This window comes from Cherax quadricarinatus, chromosome 72 (assembly GCF_038502225.1).
Source record: "Cherax quadricarinatus isolate ZL_2023a chromosome 72, ASM3850222v1, whole genome shotgun sequence".
Lineage (NCBI taxonomy): Eukaryota > Metazoa > Arthropoda > Malacostraca > Decapoda > Parastacidae > Cherax > Cherax quadricarinatus.
Window position 1 is genome coordinate 8283035 of NC_091363.1, and position 26632 is coordinate 8309666.

The 26632-nt window shown below is 39.4% G+C and overlaps 1 protein-coding gene across 1 annotated transcript in view; it reads right to left on the bottom strand.

Annotated features, from left to right (window-relative positions):
• Nucleotides 1-26632, bottom strand: part of LOC128701426 (location of vulva defective 1-like) — a 384351-nt gene that overhangs the window by 26427 nt on the left and 331292 nt on the right. Inside the window, exons 36-40 of the mRNA XM_070100373.1 lie at nt 12918-12985; nt 10386-10601; nt 4920-5092; nt 4121-4294; nt 2899-3029 (exon numbers count right to left, since the gene is read on the bottom strand). Of these exons, the coding sequence (XP_069956474.1) occupies nt 2899-3029; nt 4121-4294; nt 4920-5092; nt 10386-10601; nt 12918-12985 (762 nt within the window). The remainder of the gene's footprint in view (nt 1-2898; nt 3030-4120; nt 4295-4919; nt 5093-10385; nt 10602-12917; nt 12986-26632) is intronic.

A 26632-nucleotide genomic window follows, 5' to 3' on the forward strand; every position in this document is an offset into this window, starting at 1 on the left:
TGGCAGTTTGGAGGGATATGTTGTGTATCTTTATACGTACAGTGGACCCCCGCATACCGGACGCATCGCATACCGTACAATCCGCATACCGGACGCTTTGATCGCAAAAATTTTGCCTCACATACCGCCCAAAAACCCGCTCACCGCCCTTCGTCCGAGACGTGTCCAATGTGCGGCCTGAGCCACGCTCACATGTTCCGACGGTGGCATTGTTTACCAGCCAGCCTCTGCGGTAACATCCAAGCATACAATCGGAACATTTCGTATTATTACAGTGTTTTTGGTGATTTTTTCTGGAAAATAAGTGACCATGGGCCCCAAGAAAGCTTCTAGTGCCAACCCTACAGCAATAAGGGTGAGAATTACTATGGAGATGAAGAAAAAGATCATTGATAAGTATGAAAGTGGAGTGCGTGTCTCCGAGCTGGCCAGGTTGTATAATAAACCCCAATCAACCATCGCTACTATTGGTGGTACAGCTGCTGCTGCTGCTGTACCACCGTCAGCTGCTGCTGCACTGTCAGCTGCTGCTGCTGTACCACCGTCAGCTGCTGCTGTAGTACCGTCTGCTGCTGCTGTAGCATCGTCTGCTGCTGCTGTAGCATCGTCTGCTGCTGCTGTAGCATCGTCAGTTGCTGCTGTAGCATCGTCAGTTGCTGCTGTAGCATCGTCTGCTGCTGCTGTAGCATCGTCTGTTGCTGCTGTAGCATCGTCTGTTGCTGCTGTACCACCGTCAGCTGCTGCTGCTGCTGTAGCATCGTCTGCTGCTGCTGCTGTAGCATCGTCTGCTGCTGCTGTAACATCGTCAGTTGCTGCTGTAGCATCGTCTGCTGCTGCTGTAGCATCGTCTGTTGCTGCTGTAGCATCGTCTGTTGCTGCTGTAGCATCGTCTGTTGCTGCTGTAGCATCGTCTGTTGCTGCTGTAGCATCGTCTGTTGCTGCTGTACCACCGTCAGCTGCTGCTGCTGCTGTACCACCGTTGTTGGTGTGGCTTATTGAGAATACCAAGAAACAATTAACCCCAGAGGATTTGCCACCCAGGATAACCCAAAAAAGTCAGTGCGTCATCGAAGACTGTCTAACTTATTTCCATTGGGGTCCTTAATCTTGTCTCCCAGGATGCAACCCACACCAGTCGACTAACACCCAGGTGAACAGGAAAAATGCCTGGAACTAGTGCTCATATTGGTGAATTTAGAGCCAGCAAAGGTTGGTTTGAGAGATTTAAGAATCGTAGTGGCATACACAGTGTGATAAGGCCTGTTCTGGAAGAAAATACCAAACAGGACCTACAGTACTCAGGAGGAAAAGGCACTCCCAGGACACACTGTCTCATCAGTCATTGCTGCATCTTCAATAAAGGTAAGTGTCATTTATTCTTCATTTAGTAGAGTAGTACATGCACAATATATATTGTGCATGTACTACTCTACTATTGTGCATGTATCCTTCTCTTTGTGTGTAGGAAAATGTATATTTCATGTGGTAAAAATTTTTTTTTCATACTTTTGGGTGTCTTGCAGGGATTAATTTGATTTCCATTATTTCTTATGGGGAAAATTCATTCGCATACCGAACATTTCGCATAACAGCCAGCCCTCTTGCACGGATTAAGGTCGCTATGCGGGGGTCCACTGTATATGCTTCTAAGCTGTTGTATTCTGAGCACCTCTGCAAAAGCAGTGATAATGTGTGAGTGTGGTGAAAGTGTTGAATGATGATGAAAGTATTTTCTTTTTGGGGATTTTCTTTCTTTTTTTGGGTCACCCTGCCTCGGTGGGAGACGGCCGACTTGTTGGAAAAAAAAAAAAAAAATCCATGTTGAGGTTCTTGAAGGCTATTCTACCCCAAATTACTGGGAAAGTAAGTTTTCTTTATTGAAGCTTAAGTTTTGATAATTTTGATCACACTGGCCGTCTCCCATTGTGGCAGGGTGACCTGAAAAAGATATCTCCAGGACTCAAATCTGGCTAACCAGTGTCCTTGAATACCTTCATGGTGCCCTGTGGCTTGGTGGCTAAAGCTCTCACTTCACACAGCAAGGGTCCATGGTTCGATTCCTGGCGAGGGTAGAAACATTTAACTCACGAAATCGTGATGACACGATTGCAAACAAACCATGCCACGGGTGGGGTTTGAACCCACGGTCAGAGAGTCTCAAAACTCCAGACCATCGCGTTAGCCACTGGGCCAGCTAGCTTCAATAAGATTCATCCAACTAAGTATATTTCTACACCAGAGAAAGGTTAGCATAGGCACCACTGTGACCACAAATACAAGTTTTTACAGACAAATCTCCTGCTAACATGGCAGTGACGAACTCTAGCTCAAGTCCCCTCAAAGCCATCAACATGACTCATGAAATCGTAATGACACGATTGCAAACAAATGATACCACGGGTGGAGTTTGAACCCGCGGTCAGAGTCTCAAAACTCCAGACCAGCGGGAGATTCATCTGTAAAAACTTGCATTTGTGGTCACAGTGGTGCCTATGCTAACCTTCCTATGGTGTAGAAATATACCTAGTTGGATGAATCTTATTGAAGCTAGCTGGCCCAGTGGCTAACACGACGGTCTGGAGTTTTGAGACTCTCTGACCGCGGGATCAAACCCAACCCATGGTATGGTTTGTAGAAACATTTGGTGTGTTTCCTTACACTGGTTGATTTGTTCACCCATCAGTAAAATGGGTACCTGGGTGTTAGTCGACTAGTGTGGGTTGCATCCTGAGACAAAACTGACCTAATTTGCCCAAAATGCTCTACATAACAAGAGGCTTTCTATATAGTAGGAGGTCACTGATGTCGGCTAGGCCTGTATACCTTGTACATGTACTTGTAGAAATAAAGATATTATTATATTATTATTATTCACAAAATATTACCTTGCTCACTGACCTGTGTAAATGATAAGATGATGATTGTTAAGAGCAGGTTAAGAAGTACAAATGAAATTCCCATGACGAATATGAAGAACATGATTGGTACCACAAATGACCCTGTCATCATCTCATTAAAGTCGAATTTGCCTGTTAGAAAAATTATAATTAATGCATACAAATACAATTCTGGTATAATATATTTTTCTAACATATGTATACAAGATCTGAAAACAAATAAATATATTATCTATGCATATACAATAAACTGTCTTCCACTATGCACATACTGGGTCCAAGGACTGGGCGACAAGTGGTAATGAACTACATATTTATATTTGGTTACAGTCATAATGAGTTATTTATGCTTGACAAAGCTCCTGGAGAGCGAAACATTGCCACAATAAAATGTCACAGATAAAAGTTCAAACTGTAATGTGTTATTTACAGTGGGGAAATTCAGGATATTTTTCCAGAATGGTTGGTAATATATCACTGTCAATAAAATACTTTGACATATATATATATCAGTGGTATAGCCAGGATGTCAATCTTGGGGAGGGCTCAAACACCACAAGATACGGAAAATCATCCATTTTTAACAACATGCTCTTCAGAATTTGGAATTTCTTAAACAACTGTGTTAATGTGGTCACTGGTGAATATAATACAGCTAAAGTTAAATATCAATTGAAAATAATATATATTTTCATCTAGGAGAGAAGCATTAGCTCTCCCCCCCCCATAGTTGTACTACTGCCAATATTGCTACAACATTCTGGGAAGTTTGTGGTAAGCCTGTGATGTGGAATGAGGGTCCTCTTTACTGTTGTTACCTGTGAAATAATTTTTTTGATAAACCCACAAATATCAGTACAGCTGGAACTGATGTAATTTTAATGCAATATATTTGTAATTGACTGATTCTTAATTTGTAACCTGTGTTACTATACTTGTGATTGTAATGAATTACCCAAGCAGTACTGACTTAAATCATACACTAGGACAGGATATAACCAGTGTGTAATCCTTATGATTAGTTTGTCAGAAATGTATTGCATAATTAGTGGCTTTCTTTAGGCCTTATATGTGTCAAATTATGTTTGTATTACGAATAATAAAATTAAAATTATAATCAGTTCAAATATATGATTACTGTAACTAATTTTATTTTTTTTTAATATTCTGAAGGCATATTTTCTCTCACAAATTCAGGGGTTTAACTTTGATTATAAACCTACCTAACAACATGCTGAAGCAGGTCTCAGTGGTTGAGAAGAAGCTGTAGAATTCTGAAACACGCTGGTTGAGGAGCACATAAAACATTGATGTGAAGGCCATGAAGCTGAGTACAAATGCTATAAGAAAGACACTGAGGTCATCCCAGCACTGATGAAGGGTGGATGACAGGAGACCTGTTTGTAACAAACATAGGCAAGGTTATATTCTGTTCTTCAGGCATGTATCTGTATGGCTGTACTTACTTTCAGTTGGCTTATTCCATTCTACACCCATCTAATAATACTCATACACTTTATTAGCTCATTTTGAAAGCACTATGAAATACATTCTATATTTTATTCTATCTCATTATCACTTACAGTGACTTGATGTATTCTACACAAGAATAGAAGAAGATGAGAGAGGAAGATTTATCATCTAGTATGGGTATTATATGAAGAGTTGTCAGTGTTCCTGGTTACTGTTTATAATTCCATCACTTTGTGCATAGACAATTATCTGTTATGTATCCCTCTTACAAGTTTTACCAGTATAGTATGTATTTTTTTAATACATCGACTGTCTCCCAATGAAGTAGGGTGATGCAAAAGAACAAACACTTTCACCATCATTCACTGTGTTGCCAGATGCATGCCAATACCACAGATGCCCCTCCAACCTGAAAATATCCTCATTCTTCCTTGAGAATGCAGGAACTGTACTTTCCACCTCTAGGACTCAAGTCTGGCTAACTGGTTTCCCTGAATCCCAGTATAGTACTATAGAGACTAACTGAAAAATACTACAAATGTACCTTACCTATAGTCCTGTGGAATCTCAGAACCTTGATGAATTTCATTGTGCCAACAAAGACAATGAAAGCTACCAAGTAGCCATATACTTCATTTAAGGATGCAGCATACTGCATCCTTACATAGCCATTTCCAAAAGTTCTATTAAACTCATCAAGAGCAGCCTGTACAGCAAAATATCTGTGTTAAAGAAAAGCAATTTTAGCATTTATAATTCACATGAGGCCATATATTAAAGTACTGTATATAAAAATGACTACATACTGTAAAACTATTTCAGTATAAGGGACAGATCAATTCATTTACAGTATATGTATTCCTCTGTAGAAACTCCTGAGTAGTAACTAATAAACTTTCATGGTCTAATCTTTAATATTTTGTTTTCCTCTAGTAAAATTATTAAGGAAGAGAGATGTTATATTATTATTATTTTTTATTATCACACTGGCCGATTCCCACCAAGGCAGGGTGGCCCGAAAAAGAAAAACTTTCACCATCATTCACTCCATCACTGTCTTGCCAGAAGGGTGCTTTACACTACAGTTTTTAAACTGCAACATTAACACCCCTCCTTCAGAGTGCAGGCACTGTACTTCCCATCTCCAGGACTCAAGTCCGCCCTGCAGGTTTCCCTGAACCCCTTCATAAATGTTACTTCGCTCACACTCCAACAGCAGGTCAAGTATTAAAAACCATTCGTCTCCATTCACTCTTATCAAACACGCTCACGCACACCTGCTGGAAGTCCAAGCCCCTCGCACACAAAACCTCCTTTACCCCCTCCCTCCAACCTTTCCTAGGCCGACCCCTACCCCGCCTTCCTTCCACTATAGACTGATACACTCTTGAAGTCATTCTGTTTCGCTCCATTCTCTCTACATGTCCGAACCACCTCAACAACCCTTCCTCAGCCCTCTGGACAACAGTTTTGGTAATCCTGCACCTCCTCCTAACTTCCAAACTACAACTTCTCTGCATTATATTCACACCACACATGGCCCTCAGACATGACATCTCCACTGCCTCCAGCCTTCTCCTCGCTGCAACATTCATCACACATGCTTCACACCCATATAAGAGTGTTGGTAAAACTATACTCTCATACATTCCCCTCTTTGCCTCCAAGGACAAAGTTCTTTGTCTCCACAGACTCCTAAGTGCACCACTCACCCTTTCCCCCTCATCAATTCTATGATTCACCTCATCCTTCATAGACCCATCCGCTGACACGTCCACTCCCAAATATCTGAATACATTCACCTCCTCCATACTCTCTCCCTCCAATCTGATATCCAATCTTTCATCACCTAATATTTTTGTTATCCTCATAACCTTACTCTTTCCTGTATTCACTTTTAATTTTCTTCTTTTGCACACCCTACCAAATTCATCCAACAATCTCTGCAACTTCTCTTCAGAATCTCCCAAGAGCACAGTGTCATCAGCAAAGAGCAACTGTGACAACTCCCACTTTATGTGTGATTCCTTATCTTTTAACTCCACGCCTCTTGCCAAGACCCTCGCATTTACTTCTCTTACAACCCCATCTATAAATATATTAAACAACCATGGTGACATCACACTTCCCTGTCTAAGGCCTACTTTTACTGGGAAATAATTTCCCTCTTTCCTATGTACTCTAACTTGAGCCTCACTATCCTCGTAAAAACTCTTCACTGCTTTCAGTAACCTACCTCCTACACCATACACCTGCAACATCTGCCACATTGCCCCCCTATCCACCCTGTCATACGCCTTTTCCAAATCCATAAATGCCACAAAGACCTCTTTAGCCTTATCTAAATACTGTTCACTTACATGTTTCACTGTAAACACCTGGTCCACACACCCCCTACCTTTCCTAAGGCCTCCTTGTTCATCTGCTATCCTATTCTCAGTCTTACTTTTAATTCTTTCAATAATAACTCTACCATACACTTTACCAGGTATACTCAACAGACTTATCCCCCTATAATTTTTGCACTCTCTTTTGTCCCCTTTGCCTTTATACAAAGGAACTATGCATGCTCTCTGCCAATCCCTAGGTACCTTACCCTCTTCCATACATTTATTAAATAATTGCACCAACCACTCCAAAACTATATCCCCACCTGCTTTTAACATTTCTATCTTTATCCCATCAATCCCGGCAGCCTTACCCCCTTTCATTTTACCTACTGCCTCACGAACTTCCCCCACACTCACAACTGGCTCTTCCTCACTCCTACAAGATGTTATTCCTCCTTGCCCTATACACGAAATCACAGCTTCCCTATCTTCATCAACATTTAACAATTCCTCAAAATATTCCCTCCATCTTCCCAATACCTCTAACTCTCCATTTAATAACTCTCCTCTCCTAATTTTAACTGACAAATCCATTTGTTCTCTAGGCTTTCTTAACTTGTTAATCTCACTCCAAAACTTTTTCTTATTTTCAACAAAATTTGTTGATAACATCTCACCCACTCTCTCATTTGCTCTCTTTTTACATTGCTTCACCACTCTCTTAACCTCTCTCTTTTTCTCCATATACTCTTCCCTCCTTGCATCACTTCTACTTTGTAAAAACTTCTCATATGCTAACTTTTTCTCCCTTACTACTCTCTTTACATCATTCCACCAATCTCTCCTCTTCCCTCCCACACCCACTTTCCTGTAACCACAAACTTCTGCTGAACACTCTAACACTACATTTTTAAACCTACCCCATACCTCTTCGACCCCATTTCCTATGCTCTCATTAACCCATCTATCCTCCAATAGCTGTTTATATCTTTCCCTAACTGCCTCCTCTTTTAATTTATAAACCTTCACCTCTCTCTTCCCTGATGCTTCTATTCTCCTTGTATCCCATCTACCTTTTACTCTCAGTGTAGCTACAACTAGAAAGTGATCTGATATATCTGTGGCCCCTCTATAAACATGTACATCCTGAAGTCTACTCAACAGTCTTTTATCTACCAATACATAATCCAACAAACTACTGTCATTTCGCCCTACATCATATCTTGTATACTTATTTATCCTCTTTTTCTTAAAATATGTATTACCTATAACTAAACCCCTTTCTATACAAAGTTCAATCAAAGGGCTCCCATTATCATTTACACCTGGCACCCCAAACTTACCTACCACACCCTCTCTAAAAGTTTCTCCTACTTTAGCATTCAGGTCCCCTACCACAATTACTCTCTCACTTGGTTCAAAGGCTCCTATACATTCACTTAATATCTCCCAAAATCTCTCTCTCTCCTCTGCATTCCTCTCTTCTCCAGGTGCATACACGCTTATTATGACCCACTTCTCGCATCCAACCTTTACTTTAATCCACATAATTCTTGCATTTACACATTCATATTCTCTTTTCTCCTTCCATAACTGATCATTCAACATTACTGCTACCCCTTCCTTTGCGCTAACTCTCTCAGATACTCCAGATTTAATCCCATTTATTTCCCCCCACCGAAACTCCCCTACCCCCTTCAGCTTTGTTTCGCTTAGGGCCAGGACATCCAACTTCTTTTCATTCATAACATCAGCAATCATCTGTTTCTTGTCATCTGCACTACATCCACGCACATTCAAGCATCCCAGTTTTATAAAGTTTTTCTTCTTCTCTTTTTTAGTAAATGTCTACAGGAGAAGGGGTTACTAGCCCATTGCTCCCGGCATTTTAGTCGCCTCATACGACACGCATGGCTTACGGAGGAAAGATTCTTTTCCACTTCCCCATGGACAATAGAAGAAATAAAGAAGAACAAGAGCTATGTAGAAAAAGGAGAAAAACCTAGATGTATGTATATATATATACATGTGCATGTCTGTGAAGTGTGACCAAAGTGTAAGTTGGAGTAGCAAGATATCCCAGTTATCTAGCGTGTTTATGAGACAGAAAAAGACACCAGCAATCCTACCATCATGCAAAACAGTTACAGGTTTCTGTTTCACAGTCATCTGGCAGGACGGTAGTACAGTGGACCCCCGCATACCGTACGCATCGCATACCGTACAATCCGCATACCGGATGCTTTGATCGCAAAAATTTGGCCTCGCAGTTCCAATGTGCGTCCTGAGCCAGCCTCATATGTTCCGCCGGTGGCATTGTTTACCAGCCAGCCACCGCGGTAACATCCAAGAGTAGCAAACCCTACAGATATCCCTCTTATTGGTTATAGCAGGAGATAGCGTCTCTCAAGCGATCATAAGCGAAAAGGCTAGGAAGTTGCATGAGGATTTAATTAAAAAAATGCTAGAATTTAAGGCCAGCAAAGGTTGGTTTGAGAGATTTAAGAAGCGTGTTTATGAGACAGTGTTTAAAAAGACACCAGCAATAAGCCTACAGGCTTATTTGTTGATGTGTTCCAGTGCTAAAAAGTGAAGCAGTGTACAGGTTCAGGCAAAAGAATGTCATCAAGGAGAATTTCAGGGCAAACAGTAAGGCATGGGTCACTAGGCATGACTGAGGCCGCCAATAAAGATACTAACTGAAAAGAAATTAGAACCCTCCTGGTGTGGTGCCCCTGCAGTGGCAGAGCGACTTTATGGGGACATGAAATTCATTAAGGTGAAGTTTTTGCCTCCTAATACCACTCCTCTCCTGCAGCCCATGGACCAGTAGGTTATTGCAAACTTCAAAAAACTGTACACAAAAGCTCTGTTTGAAAGGTGCTTTGTAGTGACCTCAGAAACTCAACTGACTCTAAGAGACTTTTGGAGAGATCACTTTAATATCCTCAATTGTGTAAACCTTATAGGTAAGGCTTGGGAGGGAGTGACTAAGAAGACCTTGAACTCTGCTTGGAAGAAACTGTGGCCAGAATGTGTAGACAAAAGGGATTTTGAAGGGTTTGAGGCTAACCCTGAGAGGATTATGCCAGTTGAGGAATCCATTGTGGCATTGGGAAAGTCCTTGGGGTTGGAGGTTAGTGGGGATGATGTGGAAGAGTTGGTGGAGGAGGACAATGAAGAACTAACCACTGATGAGCTGATAGATCAACTTCAACAGCAAGAGGCCAGACCTGAGGAAACTGGTTCAGATGAGGGGAGAGAGAAATTGAAGAAGTTGCCTACTACAAAGATTAAGGAAATCTGTGCAAAGTGGCTTGAAGTGCAAACCTTCATGGATGAAAATCACCCTCACACAGCTATTGCAAGCCGTAATTTAGGGAAGTCATAAAGGAACGAGAGGTACAGGCCACTATGGACAGATATGTTGTGCGAAAGAAGTCCAGTGACTCTGAAGCTGGTCCTAGTGGCATTAAAAGAAGAAGGGAAGTAACCCCAGAAAAGGACTCGACACCTCAAGTCTGAAAGCTATACTGAGACTGTAAAAGGTGCATAAAAACCAAGTGTGTAGCAGTGGTTTATACAATTATCTCAGGTTAGTAAAGAGTGAGATAAAGAACAAGTAAATGAGAACTAATTGAAAAATATAAAATAATAGTGCTAAAGGAGCAATAGCATTGCATACCTGAGTATATAGATGATAATTGCAGTATAGCTAGCTGCAAGTATTGAGATTTCAGCGAGGTACCAATAACTATTGAAGTATTCTGATTTCTGTTTGCAACAGAGGTAAATTTCTCGAAGAGTAAAGTACAAAATAAAGAGAACAAACACCCCTTCACAGATAATAATTAACAAGTTTGCGTTGGTGTAATATTCAATTAGACGTATTCCATCAAACCTGTGAAGGAGAAGCATACAGGGTAACAATTATCAGTATCTTACAGTAACATATTGGTTACATTAATTATGAAGTAGATAAACTTCTTTGACATAAAAATGTAGCAGTAACAAACATGTGACTGAGATAATATGTAAGTGGGAAGCTGCACACAATATATATTTTATGAACAGTAGGCAAAGAAAAATACACTTCATAAGAGCAGAATAAGCATACATGTATATAAATAAAAGAATAAGGGAAAACTGATCTATTAATGCATACCTATTCTGACTGTTGTATTTGTCTCTTTATTTTTTATCTTCATACTATACGTGTACTACAGACAATCTAATGCTTTGCAAAATTTCCCTTTTTCAGTAGAATATAAGCACTGCAACAAATTTGGATTTTTTAAAGCTACTGCTACAAAAGCTGTATCATACATGTAAGAAAATGTAAAGATAATGTTATTATTCTTATTATAATCACAGAGAGAGCTAAACCTGTGTGGGGTCATTCAATGTTAACCCCTTGACTGTCGCAACCCCCAATCCTGAGGTGTCTCCTGGTGTCGCAAAATTTAAAAAAAAAAAAATATTTTTTTCTTATGAAATGATAGAGAATCCTTTCCCGATTGTAATGACACCAAAAAAAACAAAATTTGATGGAAAACTGACGGAATTACAGTCTCACGAAGTTAGTATTTACAAATCGGCAATTTCGCCCACTTTGAGCCCTATTTTCGGCTAATTCCGTTGTTCCAGTCGACCAAACCCATAGCTATTTCTTTAGAACTCCATTTTTTCTATCGATTGAGTACAAGAAACAGCCCATTTACCAATTTCAACTACCCAATAACGTTGTCAGAAATTTGCAATTTGGCCAATTTCACGAAAATTAAAAAATATGACAATTTCAAAATAAGGTCCAGAATGAACAATGTAGACATTCCTGGCTCTAAAATAACATTTTCTTTGTTCATCAGTCATGTCTCCAGGCCCCTCTGATATTACTCTTGCTTTCTATTTTGAATTTTTATTCAAACAAAAAATAGAAGTTTTACTATTATGCAGACTACTGCAATACTGTAATAATTGTATAAATAACACCAACCCATTCATGACTGCATATTAGAATGGCTAGTTGGACATTTATTGGACAATGACATCATTTGTTTACTTTTGAACATGGGCAAAAATCAAACATTTCCCGTACTTTGTGCTCCATTTCCAGGCTCTTTTTATAGTAAAATTAATCAAAATCACCTCTGCCTCTATAATATGTTTTCCATTCTATCAAAAGAGACCAAGAAAACGAGAATACAACCATCAATACTATACGAAAATAGACCACAAAGTCGGCATTTTAATTAAAAAAAAACGGTCGTTTTTTTTTTTCTCATTATGCACTGCGTGCTCCAGGATTTTTTTATATGGTGCACACTGACCACACAGACCCATTCTCTCACATGTGGGCCTACCAGCTTTCTCCTTCTTGATTTTAAGCCGCTAGTATTTATGAGTACATGTGATATATACGTCAAACACGGTACCTCGTAAGACGTATATATACGGCCGCGACAGTCAAAGGGTTAAATGGCAAAATAGAGGGAGACTACAGAAGGAAAGATAAGGAGGAGGAGGAGGTACTGTTAGTATCAATGGTTAAAAAGAGGTTACAATTATTTTACCAGATCAATGTAAGTTTCAGTAAAAAATAAGTAGGACTATCAGAGATGAGAGTGAAAAATGGGAGTAACAGATATGAAAGTGAAAAGAGAAAGAATGTCAAGACATTGAAGAAAGTTTTTAAAGCTGGTGTGAGCTCTCATAAACTGGGCAAATGATTAAGAAAGTTGATATATAGTCAAGCATTTTCTTAAAAAAAGAGATGTATATTGTTGGCACACACGGTATATCTTCTACATTATTTGTAAAATTATATGATAACTTTTTGTCTTTACATTCAATGTCATTTTTTTTATTATTCCTAAACTTTGATGTGCATAATATATGAAATTATAAACATGGTTTCACAAACCTCAAATTTTCTCTATTTAAAACACAGTACTGAAAGTTTCTTTAGTTTGATAACTTTATCATGGTATTCACCTTATACCCATCGTGTGGGCAGTGGAACATAATGGATCCAGGGACTGAGCCCCAACAATTTGTTACCCAAGGAAGTTACAACACTAGTAATGACCTATGGCACAGCATTTATTTATTTACTGATTCAGTAACAACAGTAAAGTACTTAGACAACAATAACTGCAACTTTACAAGTATGAAAAATATTGGATGTTACTGAAGCTGATCTAAGGTACCTACATACCTGTAAGAAGGTATGATACCACCTGCAACAAACTCTGCCATGATGGTACACATCCCAAATAGGTTAACCTGGTGGAATATGGAAGAGCAAAATTAAAATTACAAAATACAAATTTAAATTCTATATTTTTTTTATTTATTATCACACTGGCCGATTCCCACCAAGGCAGGGTGGCCCGAAAAAGAAAAACTTTCACCATCATTCACTCCATCACTGTCTTGCCAGAAGGGTGCTTTACACTACAGTTTTTAAACTGCAACATTAACATCCCTCTTTCAGAGTGCAGGCACTGTACTTTCCATCTCCAGGACTCAAGTCTGGCCTGCTGGTTTCCCTGAACCCCATCATAAATGTTACTTTGCTCACACTCCAACAGCACGTCAAGTATTAAAAACCATTCGTCTCCATTCACTCCTATCAAACACGCTCACGCACACCTGCTGGAAGTCCAAGCCCCTCGCACACAAAACCTCCTTTACCCCCTCCCTCCAACCTTTCCTAGGCCGACCCCTACCCCGCCTTCCTTTCACTACAGACTAATACACTCTTGAAGTCATTCTGTTTCGCTCCATTCTCTCTACATGTCCGAACCACCTCAACAACCCTTCCTCAGCCCTCTGGACAACAGTTTTGGTAATCCCGTACCTCCTCCTAACTTCCAAACTACGAATTCTCTGCATTATATTCACACCACACATTGCCCTCAGACATGACATCTCCACTGCCTCCAGCCTTCTCCTCGCTGCAACATTCATCACCCATGCTTCACACCCATATAAGAGCGTTGGTAAAACTATACTCTCATACATTCCCCTCTTTGCCTCCAAGGACAAAGTTCTTTGTCTCCACAGACTCCTAAGTGCACCACTCACCCTTTTCCCCTCATCAATTCTATGATTCACCTCATCCTTCATAGACCCATCCGCTGACACGTCCACTCCCAAATATCTGAATACATTCACCTCCTCCATACTCTCTCCCTCCAATCTGATATCCAATCTTTCATCACCTAATATTTTTGTTATCCTCATAACCTTACACTTTCCTGTATTCACTTTTAATTTTCTTCTTTTGCACACCCTACCAAATTCATCCACCAATCTCTGCAACTTCTCTTCAGAATCTCCCAAAAGCACAGTGTCATCAGCAAAGAGCAACTGTGACAACTCCCACTTTATGTTTGATTCTTTATCTTTTAAATTCTATATATATAAAAAAAAAAAAAAACTTACAATGGTTGCAAAAAGCAGGTGGCATGGGCCACAAGCTTAACCCTTTCAGGGTCCAGAGGCCAAATTTCAAAGTATGCACCAGGGTCCAAGAATTTAAAAAAAAAAAATTCTTATTTTTTCTTATGAAATGGTAGAGAATCTTTTTCTGAAGGTAATAAAACAAGAAAGGTGAAGAGAGTGGTGAGAGAGTGCAAAAGGAGAGCAGATGAAAGAGTGGGAGAGGCACTGTCAAGAAATTTTAATGAAAATAAGAAAAAATTTTGGAGTGAGTTAAACAAGTTAAGAAAGCCTAGGGAAAGTATGGATTTGTCAGTTAAAAACAGAGTAGGGGAGTTAGTAGATGGGGAGAGGGAGGTATTAGGTAGATGGCGAGAATATTTTCAGGAACTTTTAAATGTTAAGGAAGAAAGCGAGGTGGTAATTTCATGCACTGGCCAGGGAAGTATACCTTCTTTTAGGAGTGAAGAAGAGCAGAATGTAAGTGTGGTGGAGGTACGTGAAGCATTACGTAGAATGAAAGGGGGTAAAGCAGCTGGAACTGTTGGGATCATGACAGAAATGTTAAAAGCAGGGGGGGGATATAGTGTTGGAGTGGTTGGTACCTTTGTTTAATAAATGTATGAAAGAGGGGAAGGTACCTAGGGATTGGCGGAGAGCATGTATAGTCCCTTTATATAAAGGGAAAGGGGACAAAAGAGACTGTAAAAATTATAGAGGAATAAGTTTACTGAGTATACCAGGAAAAGTATACAGTAGGGTTATAATTGAAAGAATTAGAGGTAAGACAGAATGTAGGATTGCGGATGAGCAGGGAGGCTTCAGAGTGGGTAGGGGATGTGTAGATCAAGTGTTTACATTGAAGCATATATGTGAGCAGTATTTAGATAAAGGTAGGGAAGTTTTTATTGCATTTATGGATTTAGAAAAGGCATATGATAGAGTGGATAGAGGAGCAATGTGGCAGATGTTGCAAGTATATGGAATAGGTGGTAAGTTACTAAATGCTGTAAAGAGTTTTTATGAGGATAGTGAGGCTCAGGTTAGGGTGTGTAGAAGAGAGGGAGAATACTTCCCGGTAAAAGTAGGTCTTAGACAGGGATGTGTAATGTCACCATGGTTGTTTAATATATTTATAGATGGGGTTGTAAAAGAAGTAAATGCTAGGGTGTTCAGGAAAGGGGTGGGATTAAATTATGGGGAATCAAATTCAAAATGGGAATTGACACAGTTACTTTTTGCTGATGATACTGTGCTTATGGGAGATTCTAAAGAAAAATTGCAAAGGTTAGTGGATGAGTTTGAGAATATGTGTAAAGGTAGAAAGCTGAAAGTGAACATAGAAAAGAGTAAGGTGATGAGGGTATCAAATGATTTAGATAAAGAAAAATTGGATATCAAATTGGGGAGGAGGAGTATGGAAGAAGTGAATGTTTTCAGATACTTGGGAGTTGACGTGTCGGCGGATGGATTTATGAAGGATGAGGTTAATCATAGAATTGATGAGGGAAAAAAGGTGAGTGGTGCGTTGAGGTATATGTGGAGTCAAAAAACGTTATCTATGGAGGCAAAGAAGGGAATGTATGAAAGTATAGTAGTACCAACACTCTTATATGGATGTGAAGCTTGGGTGGTAAATGCAGCAGCGAGGAGACGGTTGGAGGCAGTGGAGATGTCCTGTCTAAGGGCAATGTGTGGTGTAAATATTATGCAGAAAATTCGGAGTGTGGAAATTAGGAGAAGGTGTGGAGTTAATAAAAGCATTAGTCAGAGGGCAGAAGAGGGGTTGTTGAGGTGGTATGGTCATTTAGAGAGAATGGATCAAAGTAGAATGACATGGAAAGCATATAAATCTATAGGGGAAGGAAGGAGGGGTAGGGGTCATCCTCAAAAGGGTTGGAAAGAGGGGGTAAAGGAGGTTTTGTGGGCTAAGGGCTTGGACTTCCAGCAAGCGTGCATGAGCGTATTAGATAGGAGTGAATGGAGGCGAATGATGCTTGGGACCTGACGATCTGTTGGAGTGTGAGCAGGGTAATATTTAGTGAAGGGATACCGGTTATTTTCATATAGTCGGACTTGAGTCCTGGAAATGGGAAATACAATGCCTGCGCTTTAAAGGAGGGGTTTGGGATATTGGCAGTTTGGAGGGATATGTTGTGTATCTTTATACGTATATGCTTGTGAACTGTTGTATTCTGAGCACCTCTGCAAAAGCAGTGATAATGTGTTAGTGTGGTGAAAGTGTTGAATGATGATGAAAGTATTTTCTTTTTGGGGATTTTCTTTCTTTTTTGGGTCACCCTGCCTCGGTGGGAGACGGCCGACTTGTTGAAAAAAAAAAAAAAAAAAAAAAAAACAAGAAGTACAAATCCTGAGGTGTCCCCTGGTGTTGCAAAATATTTGAAAAAAAAAAAAAAAAAAAAAAAAAAAAAAAAAAAAAAAAAAAAAAAAAAATCCAATGAAATGACAGAGAATCTTTTCTCAATGGTAATGACACCAAAAGTATGAAATTTGATGGAAAACTTATGGAATTACGCTCTCGTGAAGTTAGTGACCTTGGCGATATTTATGAATCGGTGATTTCGCCCACTTTGTGCCCTATTTTTGGCTAATTCCATTATTCCAGTCGACCACACTCATAGCTATTTCTTTAGAGCTCCATTTGTTCTGATTTCAATTAAAGTGGTCAGAAATTGGCAATTTGGCCAATTTCATGCAAATTAAAAAATATGCCAATTTCAAAATAGGGTCCAGAATGAACAATGCAGACATTCCTGGCTCTAAAATAACATTTTCTTTGTTCATCAGTCACGTCTTCAGGCCCCTCTGATAGTATTACTCTTGCTTTCTATTTTGAATTTTTATTCAAAGATTTACTGATATGCAGAGTACCGCAATATTGTAATAATTGTATAAATAATGTCAACCCATTCATGACTGCATATTAGAATGGCTCGTTGGACATTTACTGGACAATGACGTCATTTGTTACTCTTGAACATTGGCAAAAATTAAACATTTCCCCTACTTTGAGCTCCATTTCAAGGTCCTTTTCATAGTAAAACCAATCAAAATCACCTTCATTTCTATAATGTGTTTTCCATTCTATCATATGTGACTACAAAAATGAAAATATAACCATAAAAACTATACGAAAATACTACACCTCAAAGTCGGCGTTTTAATCCAAAAACACGGACGGAGTTTTTTTTTTCCTCATTATGCACTGCTTACTGCAGGATTTTTTTATAGTGCACACACTGACCACACAGACCCATTCTCTCACATGTGGGCCTACCAGCTTTCTCCCACTTGATTTGAAGCCGCTAGAAGTTTTGAGTACATATACGTCAAACACATTGGCTCATAAGGCGTATATATATGACAAACAGTCAAAGGGCTAATACAAAGTTCAAAATATTCCAATTTCAAAATAGGGTCCAGAATAAACACTGCAGGCATTCCTGGCACTAAACTAACATTTCCTCTGTTTGTTAGTTATGTTTTGAGGCTTTACAAATTAATTCCATTTTGATTTTTTATTCACATAAAGAATTTTTATTCAAACCAAAAAATAGAAGAATTACTGTTATGCAATATTGTAATAATTGTATAAATAATATTACCACATTTGTGAACGTATATTAGACCCAACAGCTGGCATGTATTAGATGTGTGAGGTCATTTGTTTACTCTTGAACATCGGCAAAAATTTAACATTTCTGCTACTTTGAGCTCAGTTTCAAGCCATTTCCAATACTAAAACCAATCAAAATCATTCCTATTTCTGTAACATATCTTCCATTCTATCAAATGAGACCAAGAAATTGCAAATACAATATTGTTTAGAAGGAGACGCTTTCTTAGTTTATCATAAGTATCCTTGTATATATTTCTTGTTTCAACTGTTTATATAATGTGTACAGAGGTATCCCAGTCAGCTCTTTCATTTTATGTCATGTATTAACTATAAAAAACATATAAGAAACACTGCAAAGTCACTGTTTTAATTGAAAATTACGGTCTCAGTTTTTTCTCTCATTATGCACTGTGTGCTGCAGGATTTGTTTTATGTGGTGCACACATACCATATAGATGTATTCTCTCATATCTAGGCTCAAATTTACCGCTCACAGCTTATCTGAGTGAGCTGAGCTCATGGCGTAGAACTACGGTTTGGACCCTCAACTCAAAGCCGTAGAACTACAGCACAGACCCTGAAAAGGTTAGCAAAGTCACTGACTATGCAAAGCATTTTGCGCATACCAAGATTATACCTCATCACTAGATCTTAATAAAAAACAATTATTTTGCATTTATCAGATGAAAATAAATGGTTGTAGCATATCAAAGATAATGCATTCATTATAATTTTAACTTATCTATACTATAAATAAATTATTATTATAATTAAAGTACAACATTTAAAATCATTTTTAGCCTATGACTTGCTCAAAATGCTACATACTGAAACTAAAATGTTTATTTCTCTGTAAAGATTACAATGTGGGGTTTACATATTAAAAAAAAAATTTATTAAATGTGTGGTTTACATTTTTTTTTTTCAACAAGTCGGCCGTCTCCCACCGAAGCAGGGTGACCCAAAAAAGAAAGAAAATCCCCAAAAAGAAAATACTTTCATCATCATTCAACACTTTCACCACACTCACACATTACCAGTGTTTTTGCAGAGGTGCTCAGAATACAACAGTTTAGAAGCATATACGTATAAAGATACACAACATATCCCTCCTAACTGCCAATATCCCAAACCCCTCCTTTAAAATGCGGGCTCAAGTCCGACTATATGAAAATAACTGCTTTCCCTGAATCCTTTAACTAAATATTACCCTGCTCACACTCCAACAGATCGTCAGGTCCCAAGTACCATTCTTTTCCATTCACTCCTATCTAACACGCTCATGCACGCTTGATGGAAATCCAAGCCCCTCGCCCACAAAACCTCCTTTACCCCCTCTCTCCAACCCTTTCGAGGACGACCCCTACCCCGCCTTCCTTCCCCTATAGATTTATATGCTTTCCATGTCATTCTACTTTGATCCATTCTCTCTAAATGACCAAACCACCTCAACAACCCCTCTTCTGCCCTCTGACTAATACTTTTATTAGCTCCACACCTTTTCCTAATTTCCACACTTCGAATTTTCTGCGTAATATTTACACCACACATTGCCCTTAGACAGGACATCTCCACTGCCTCCAACCGTCTCCTCGCTGCTGCATTTACCACCCAAGCTTCACATCCATATAAGAGTGTTGGTACTACTATACTTTCATACATTCCCTTCTTTGCCTCCATAGATAACGTTTTTTGTTTCCATATATACCTCAACGCACCACTCACCTTTTTTCCCTCATCAATTCTATGATTAACCTCATCCTTCATAAATCCATCCGCAAACACGTCAACTCCCAAGCATCTGAAAACATTCACTTCTTCCATACTCCTCCTCCCCAATTTGATATCCAATTTTTCTTTATCTAAATCATTTGATACCCTCATCACCTTACTCTTTTCTATGTTCACTTTCAACTTTCTACCTTTACACACATTCCCAAACTCATCCACTAACCTTTGCAATTTTTATTTTAGAATCTCCCATAAGCACAGTATCATCAGCAAAAAGTAACTGTGTCAATTCCCATTTTGAATTTGATTCCCCATAATTTAATCCCACCCCTCTCCCGAACACCCTAGCATTTACTTCTTTTACAACCCCATCTATAAATATATTAAACAACCATGGTGACATTACACATCCCTGTCTTAGACCTACTTTTACAGGGAAGTAGTCTCCCTCTCTTCTACACACCCTAACCTGAGCCTCACTATCCTCACAAAAACTCTTTACAGGATTTAGTAACTTACCACCTATTCCATATACTTGCAACATCTGCCACATTGCTCCTCTATCCACTCTATCATATGCCTTTTCTAAATTCATAAATGCAATAAAAACTTCCCTACCTTTATCTAAATACTGTTCACATACATGCTTCACTTAATCTACACATCCCCTACCCACTCTGAAACCTCCTTGCTCATCTGCAATCCTACATTCTGTCTTACCTCTAATTCTTTCAATTATAACCCTTCCTACACTTTTCCTGGTATACTCAGTAAACTTATTCCTCTATAATTTTTACAGTCTCTTTTGTCCCCTTTCCCTTTATATAAAGGGACTATACATGCTCTCTGCCAATCCCTAGGTACCTTCCCCTATTTCATACATTTATTAAACAAAAGTACCAACCACTCCAACACTATATCCTCCCCCGCTTTTAACATTTCTTTCATGATCCCATCAGTTCCAGCTGCTTTACCCCCTTTCATTCTACGTAATGCCTCACGTACCTCCCCCACACTTACATTCTGCTCTTCTTCACTCCTAAAAGATGGTATACCTCCCTGGCCAGTGCATGAAATTACTGCCTCCCTTTCTTCCTCAACATTTAAAAGTTCCTTAAAATATTCTCGCCATCTACCTAAAACCTCCCTCTCCCCATCTACTAACTCCCCTACTCTGTTTTTAACTGACAACTCCATACTTTCCCTAGGCTTTCTTAACTTGTTTAACTCACTCTAAAATTTCTTCTTATTTTCATTAAAATTTCTTGACAGTGCTTCTCCCACTATCATCTGCTCTCCTTTTGCCCTCTCTCACCACTCACTTCACCTTTCTTTTACTCTCCATATACTCTGCTCTTCTTATAACACTTCTGCTTTGTAAAAACCTCTCATAAGCTAACTTTTTCTCTTTTATCACACCCTTTACTTCATCATTCCACCAATCACTCCTCTTTCCTCCTGCCCCCACCCTCCTATAACCACAAGCTTGTGCCCCACATTCTAATACTGCATTTTTAATACTATTCCAACCCTCTTCAACCCCCCTCCCCCACTACTCATCTTTGCACTAGCCCACCTTTCTGCCAATAGTCGCTCATATCTCACCCGAACTTCCTCCTCCCTTAGTTTATACACTTTGACCTCCCTCTTACTTGTTGTTACCACCTTCCTCTTTTCCCATCTACCTCTTACTCTAACTGTACCCACAACTAAATAATGATCCGATATATCAGTTGCCCCTCTATAAACATGTACATCCTGGAGCCTACCCATCAACGTTTTATCCACCAATACATAATCTAACAAACTACTTTCATTACATGCTGCATCATACCTTGTATATTTATTTATCCTCTTTTTCATAAAATATGTATTACTTATTACCAAATCTCTTTCTACACATAGCTCAATTAAAGGCTCCCCATTTACATTTGCCCCTGGCACCCCAAATTTACCTACTACTCCCTCCATAACATTTTTACCCACTTTAGCATTGAAATCCCCAACCACCATTACTCTCACACTTGATTCAAAACTCCCCACACATTCACTCAACATTTCCCAGAATCTCTCTCTCTCCTCTACACTTCTCTCTTCTCCAGGTGCATACACGCTTACTATAACCCACTTTTCACATCCAATCTTTATTTTACTCCACATAATCCTTGAATTAATACATTTATAGTCCCTCTTTTCCTGCCATAGCTTAACCTTCAACATTATTGCTACTCATTCTTTAGCTCTAACTCTATTTGAAACCCCTGACCTAATCCCATTTATTCCTCTCCATTGAAACTCTCCCACCCCCTTCAGCTTTGTTTCACTTAAAGCCAGGACATCCAGCTTCTTCTCATTCATAACATCCACAATCATCTCTTTCTTATCATTTGCACAACATCCACGCACATATTACAAAATATTAATTACAAAGAAGGCCACTAGCATGCCTAGGCATTTTGGGCAGACTAATACTAATTCTTACTCTATATTGACAAAGGTTAGGGAGCATACTGGTATTAAAGTTGGCAACTGCAGTGATAAAATAGATTTACACTAGTGAGGTAGTTCAAAATGTTTGTGAAAAAACGATTTGTAAATTTAGTAATGAGAATGGTTTTGTCTTGTATGATTCACAGTTTCAATTTAAGCTCCTATACTGGAGTATCTCAGGCAAACCTATGACTAGCTTAAGATTTATTAGGCAATAGCTATATTCAGAAATTTGTGTTAACAGTCATTTGGGTGAGTGTAAGTGTAAATTAGGGGAAATCACAGATATCGAGAGCAAGTCTATTTTGTTTTGGATGTGTGCATGATATGAATAAGAAAATAGGTGGTTTTCATGTAGTTAGCTAACGGTGGGGTGTGTTAGGGAGATAAGATGTTTTTTAATGGTAGTTTTGAAAATGGTGGTTGAGACTACAGTTCTAGAGATTTCAGGCAGGGAGTTCCAGATTTTAGGCTCTTTTATGTACACTGAATTTTTGTATATTATTATTTTCTGTCTCATAAACACGCTAGATAACAGGGATATCTTGCTACTCCTACTTACACTTTGGTCACACTTCACAGACACGCACATGCATATATATATACATACATCTAGGTTTTTCTCCTTTTTCTAAATAGCTCTTGTTCTTCTTTATTTCTTCTATTGTCCATGGGGAAGTGGAAAAGAATCTTTCCTCCGTAAGCCATGCGTGTCGTATGAGGCGACTAAAATGCCGGGAGCAATGGGCTATAAACCCCTTCTCCTGTAGACATTTACTAAAAAAGAGAAGAAGAAAAACTTTATAAAACTGAGATGCTTAAATGTGCGTGGATGTAGTGCGGATGACAAGAAACAGATGATTGCTGATGTTATGAATGAAAAGAGGTTGGATGTCCTGGCCCTAAGCGAAACAAAGCTGAAGGGGGTAGGGGAGTTTCAGTGGGGGGAAATAAATGGGATTAAATCTGGAGTATCTGAGAGAGTTAGAGCAAAGGAAGGGGTAGCAGTAATGTTGAATGATCAGTTATGGAAGGAGAAAAGAGAATATGAATGTGTAAATTCAAGAATTATGTGGATTAAAGTAAAGGTTGGATGCGAGAAGTGGGTCATAATAAGCGTGTATGCACCTGGAGAAGAGAGGAATGCAGAGGAGAGAGAGAAATTTTGGGAGATGTTAAGTGAATGTATAGGAGCCTTTGAACCAAGTGAGAGAGTAATTGTGGTAGGGGACCTGAATGCTAAAGTAGGAGAAACTTTTAGAGAGGGGTGGTAGGTAAGTTTGGGGTGCCAGGTGTAAATGATAATGGGAGCCCTTTGATTGAACTTTGTATAGAAAGGGGTTTAGTTATAGGTAATACATATTTTAAGAAAAAGAGGATAAATAAGTATACAAGATATGATGTAGGGCAAAATGACAGTAGTTTGTTGGATTATGTATTGGTAGATAAAAGACTGTTGAGTAGACTTCAGGATGTACATGTTTATAGAGGGGCCACAGATATATCAGATCACTTTCTAGTTGAAGCTACACTGAGAGTAAAAGGTAGATGGGATACAAGGAGAATAGAAGCATCAGGGAAGAGAGAGGTGAAGGTTTATAAACTAAAAGAGGAGGCAGTTAGGGTAAGATATAAACAGCTATTGGAGGATAGATGGGCTAATGAGAGCATAGGCAATGGGGTCGAAGAGGTATGGGGTAGGTTTAAAAATGTAGTGTTAGAGTGTTCAGCAGAAGTTTGTGGTTACAGGAAAGTGGGTGCGGGAGGGAAGAGGAGCGATTGGTGGAATGATGATGTAAAGAGAGTAGTAAGGGAGAAAAAGTTAGCATATGAGAAGTTTTTACAAAGTAGAAGTGATGCAAGGAGGGAAGAGTATATGGAGAAAAAGAGAGAGGTTAAGAGAGTGGTGAAGCAATGTAAAAAGAGAGCAAATGAGAGAGTGGGTGAGATGTTATCAACAAATTTTGTTGAAAATAAGAAAAAGTTTTGGAGTGAGATTAACAAGTTAAGAAATCCTAGAGAACAAATGGATTTGTCAGTTAAAAATAGAAGAGGAGAGTTATTAAATGGAGAGTTAGAGGTATTGGGAAGATGGAGGGAATATTTTGAGGAATTGTTAAATGTTGATGAAGATAGGGAAGCTGTGATTTCGTGTATAGGACAAGGAGGAATAACATCTTGTAGGAGTGAGGAAGAGCCAGTTGTGAGTGTGGGGGAGGTTCGTGAGGCAGTAGGTAAAAATGAAAGGGGGTAAGGCAGCTGGGATTGATGGGATAAAGATAGAAATGTTAAAAGCAGGTGGGGATATAGTTTTGGAGTGGTTGGTGCAATTATTTAATAAATGTATGGAAGAGGGTAGGGTACCTAGGGATTGGCAGAGAGCATGCATAGTTCCTTTGTATAAAGGCAAAGGGGATAAAAGAGAGTGCAAAAATTATAGGGGGATAAGTCTGCTGAGTATACCTGGTAAAGTGTATGGTAGAGTTATTATTGAAAGAATTAAGAGTAAGACGGAGAATAGGATAGCAGATGAACAAGGAGGCTTTAGGAAAGGTAGGGGGTGTGTGGACCAGGTGTTTACAGTGAAACATATAAGTGAACAGTATTTAGATAAGGCTAAAGAGGTCTTTGTGGCATTTATGGATTTGGAAAAGGCGTATGACAGGGTGGATAGGGGGGCAATGTGGCAGATGTTGCAAGTGTATGGTGTAGGAGGTAGGTTACTGAAAGCAGTGAAGAGTTTTTATGAGGATAGTGAGGCTCAAGTTAGAGTATGTAGGAAAGAGGGAAATTATTTCCCAGTACAGTGGACCCCCGCATAACGATGGCATCACATAGCGATTATTTCGCATACCGCTTACTTTAATCGCAAAAATTTTGCCTCACATACCGCTTAAAAACCCGCTTACCGATTTTCCTCCAAGACGCGGCCTGAACCACGCTCACATGTTCCGCAGGTGGCATTGTTTACCAGCCAGCCTCCGCGGTAACATCCAAGCATACAATCGGAATATTTCGTATTATTACAGTGTTTTCGGTGCTTTTTCTGGAAAATAAGTGACCATGGGCCCCAAGAAAGCTTCTAGTGCCAACCCTACAGCAATAAGGGTGAGAATTACAATAGAGATGAAGAAAAAGATCATTGATAAGTATCGCTACTATTGGTGGTACAGCTGCTGCTGCTGCTGCACTGTCAGCTGCTGCTGCTGCTGCTGCACTGTCAGCTGCTGCTGCTGCTGCTGCACTGTCAGCTGCTGCTGCTGCTGCTGCACTGTCAGCTGCTGCTGCTGCTGTAGCACCGTTGTTGGTGTGGCTTATTGAGAATACCAAGAAACAATTAACCCCAGAGGATTTGCCACCCAGGATAACCCAAAAAAGTCAGTGTCATCGAAGACTGTCTAACTTATTTCCATTGGGGTCCTTAATCTTGTCTCCCAGGATGCAACCCACACAAGTCGACTAACACCCAGGTGAACAGGGAAAAATGCCTGGAACTAGTGCTCATATTGGTGAATTTAAAGCCAGCAAAGGTTGGTTTGAGAGATTTAAGAATCGTAGTGGCATACACAGTGTGATAAGGCCTGTTCTGGAAGAAAATGCCAAACAGGACCTACAGTACTCAGGAGGAAAAGGCACTCCCAGGACACAGTGTCTCATCAGTCATTGCTGCATCTTCAATAAAGGTAAGTGTCATTTATTCTTCATTTAGTAGACTAGTACATGCACAATATATACTGTGCATGTACTACTCTACTATTGTGCATGTATCCTTCTCTTTGTGTGTGGGAAAATGTATATTTCATGTGGTAAAATTTTTTTTTTTCATACTTTTGGGTGTCTTGCACGGATTAATTTGATTTCCATTATTTCTTATGGGGAAAATTCATTCACATAGCGATTATTTCGCATAACAATTACCCCTCTTGCACGGATTAAAATCGTTAACCGGGGGTCCACTGTAAAAGTAGGCCTTAGACAAGGATGTGTGATGTCACCTTGGTTGTTTAATATATTTATAGATGGGATTGTAAGAGAAGTAAATGCGAGGGTCTTGGCAAGAGGCGTGGAGTTAAAAGATAAAGAATCACACACAAAGTGGGAGTTGTCACAGCTGCTCTTTGCTGATGACACTGTGCTCTTGGGAGATTCTGAAGAGAAGTTGCAGAGATTAGTGGATGAATTTGGTAGGGTGTGCAAAAGAAGAAAATTAAAGGTGAATACAGGAAAGAGTAAGGTTATGAAGATAACAAAAAGATTAGGTGATGAAAGATTGAATATCAGATTGGAGGGAGAGAGTATGGAGGAGGTGAATGTATTCAGATATTTGGGAGTGGACGTGTCAGCGGATGGGTCTATGAAAGATGAGGTGAATCATAGAATTGATGAGGGGAAAAGAGTGAGTAGTGCACTTAGGAGTCTGTGGAGACAAAGAACTTTGTCCTTGGAGGCAAAGAGGGGAATGTATGAGAGTATAGTTTTACCAACGCTCTTATATGGGTGTGAAGCATGGGTGATGAATGTTGCAGCGAGGAGAAGGCTGGAGGCAGTGGAGATGTCATGTCTGAGGGCAATGTGTGGTGTGAATATAATGCAGAGAATTCGTAGTTTGGAAGTTAGGAGGAGGT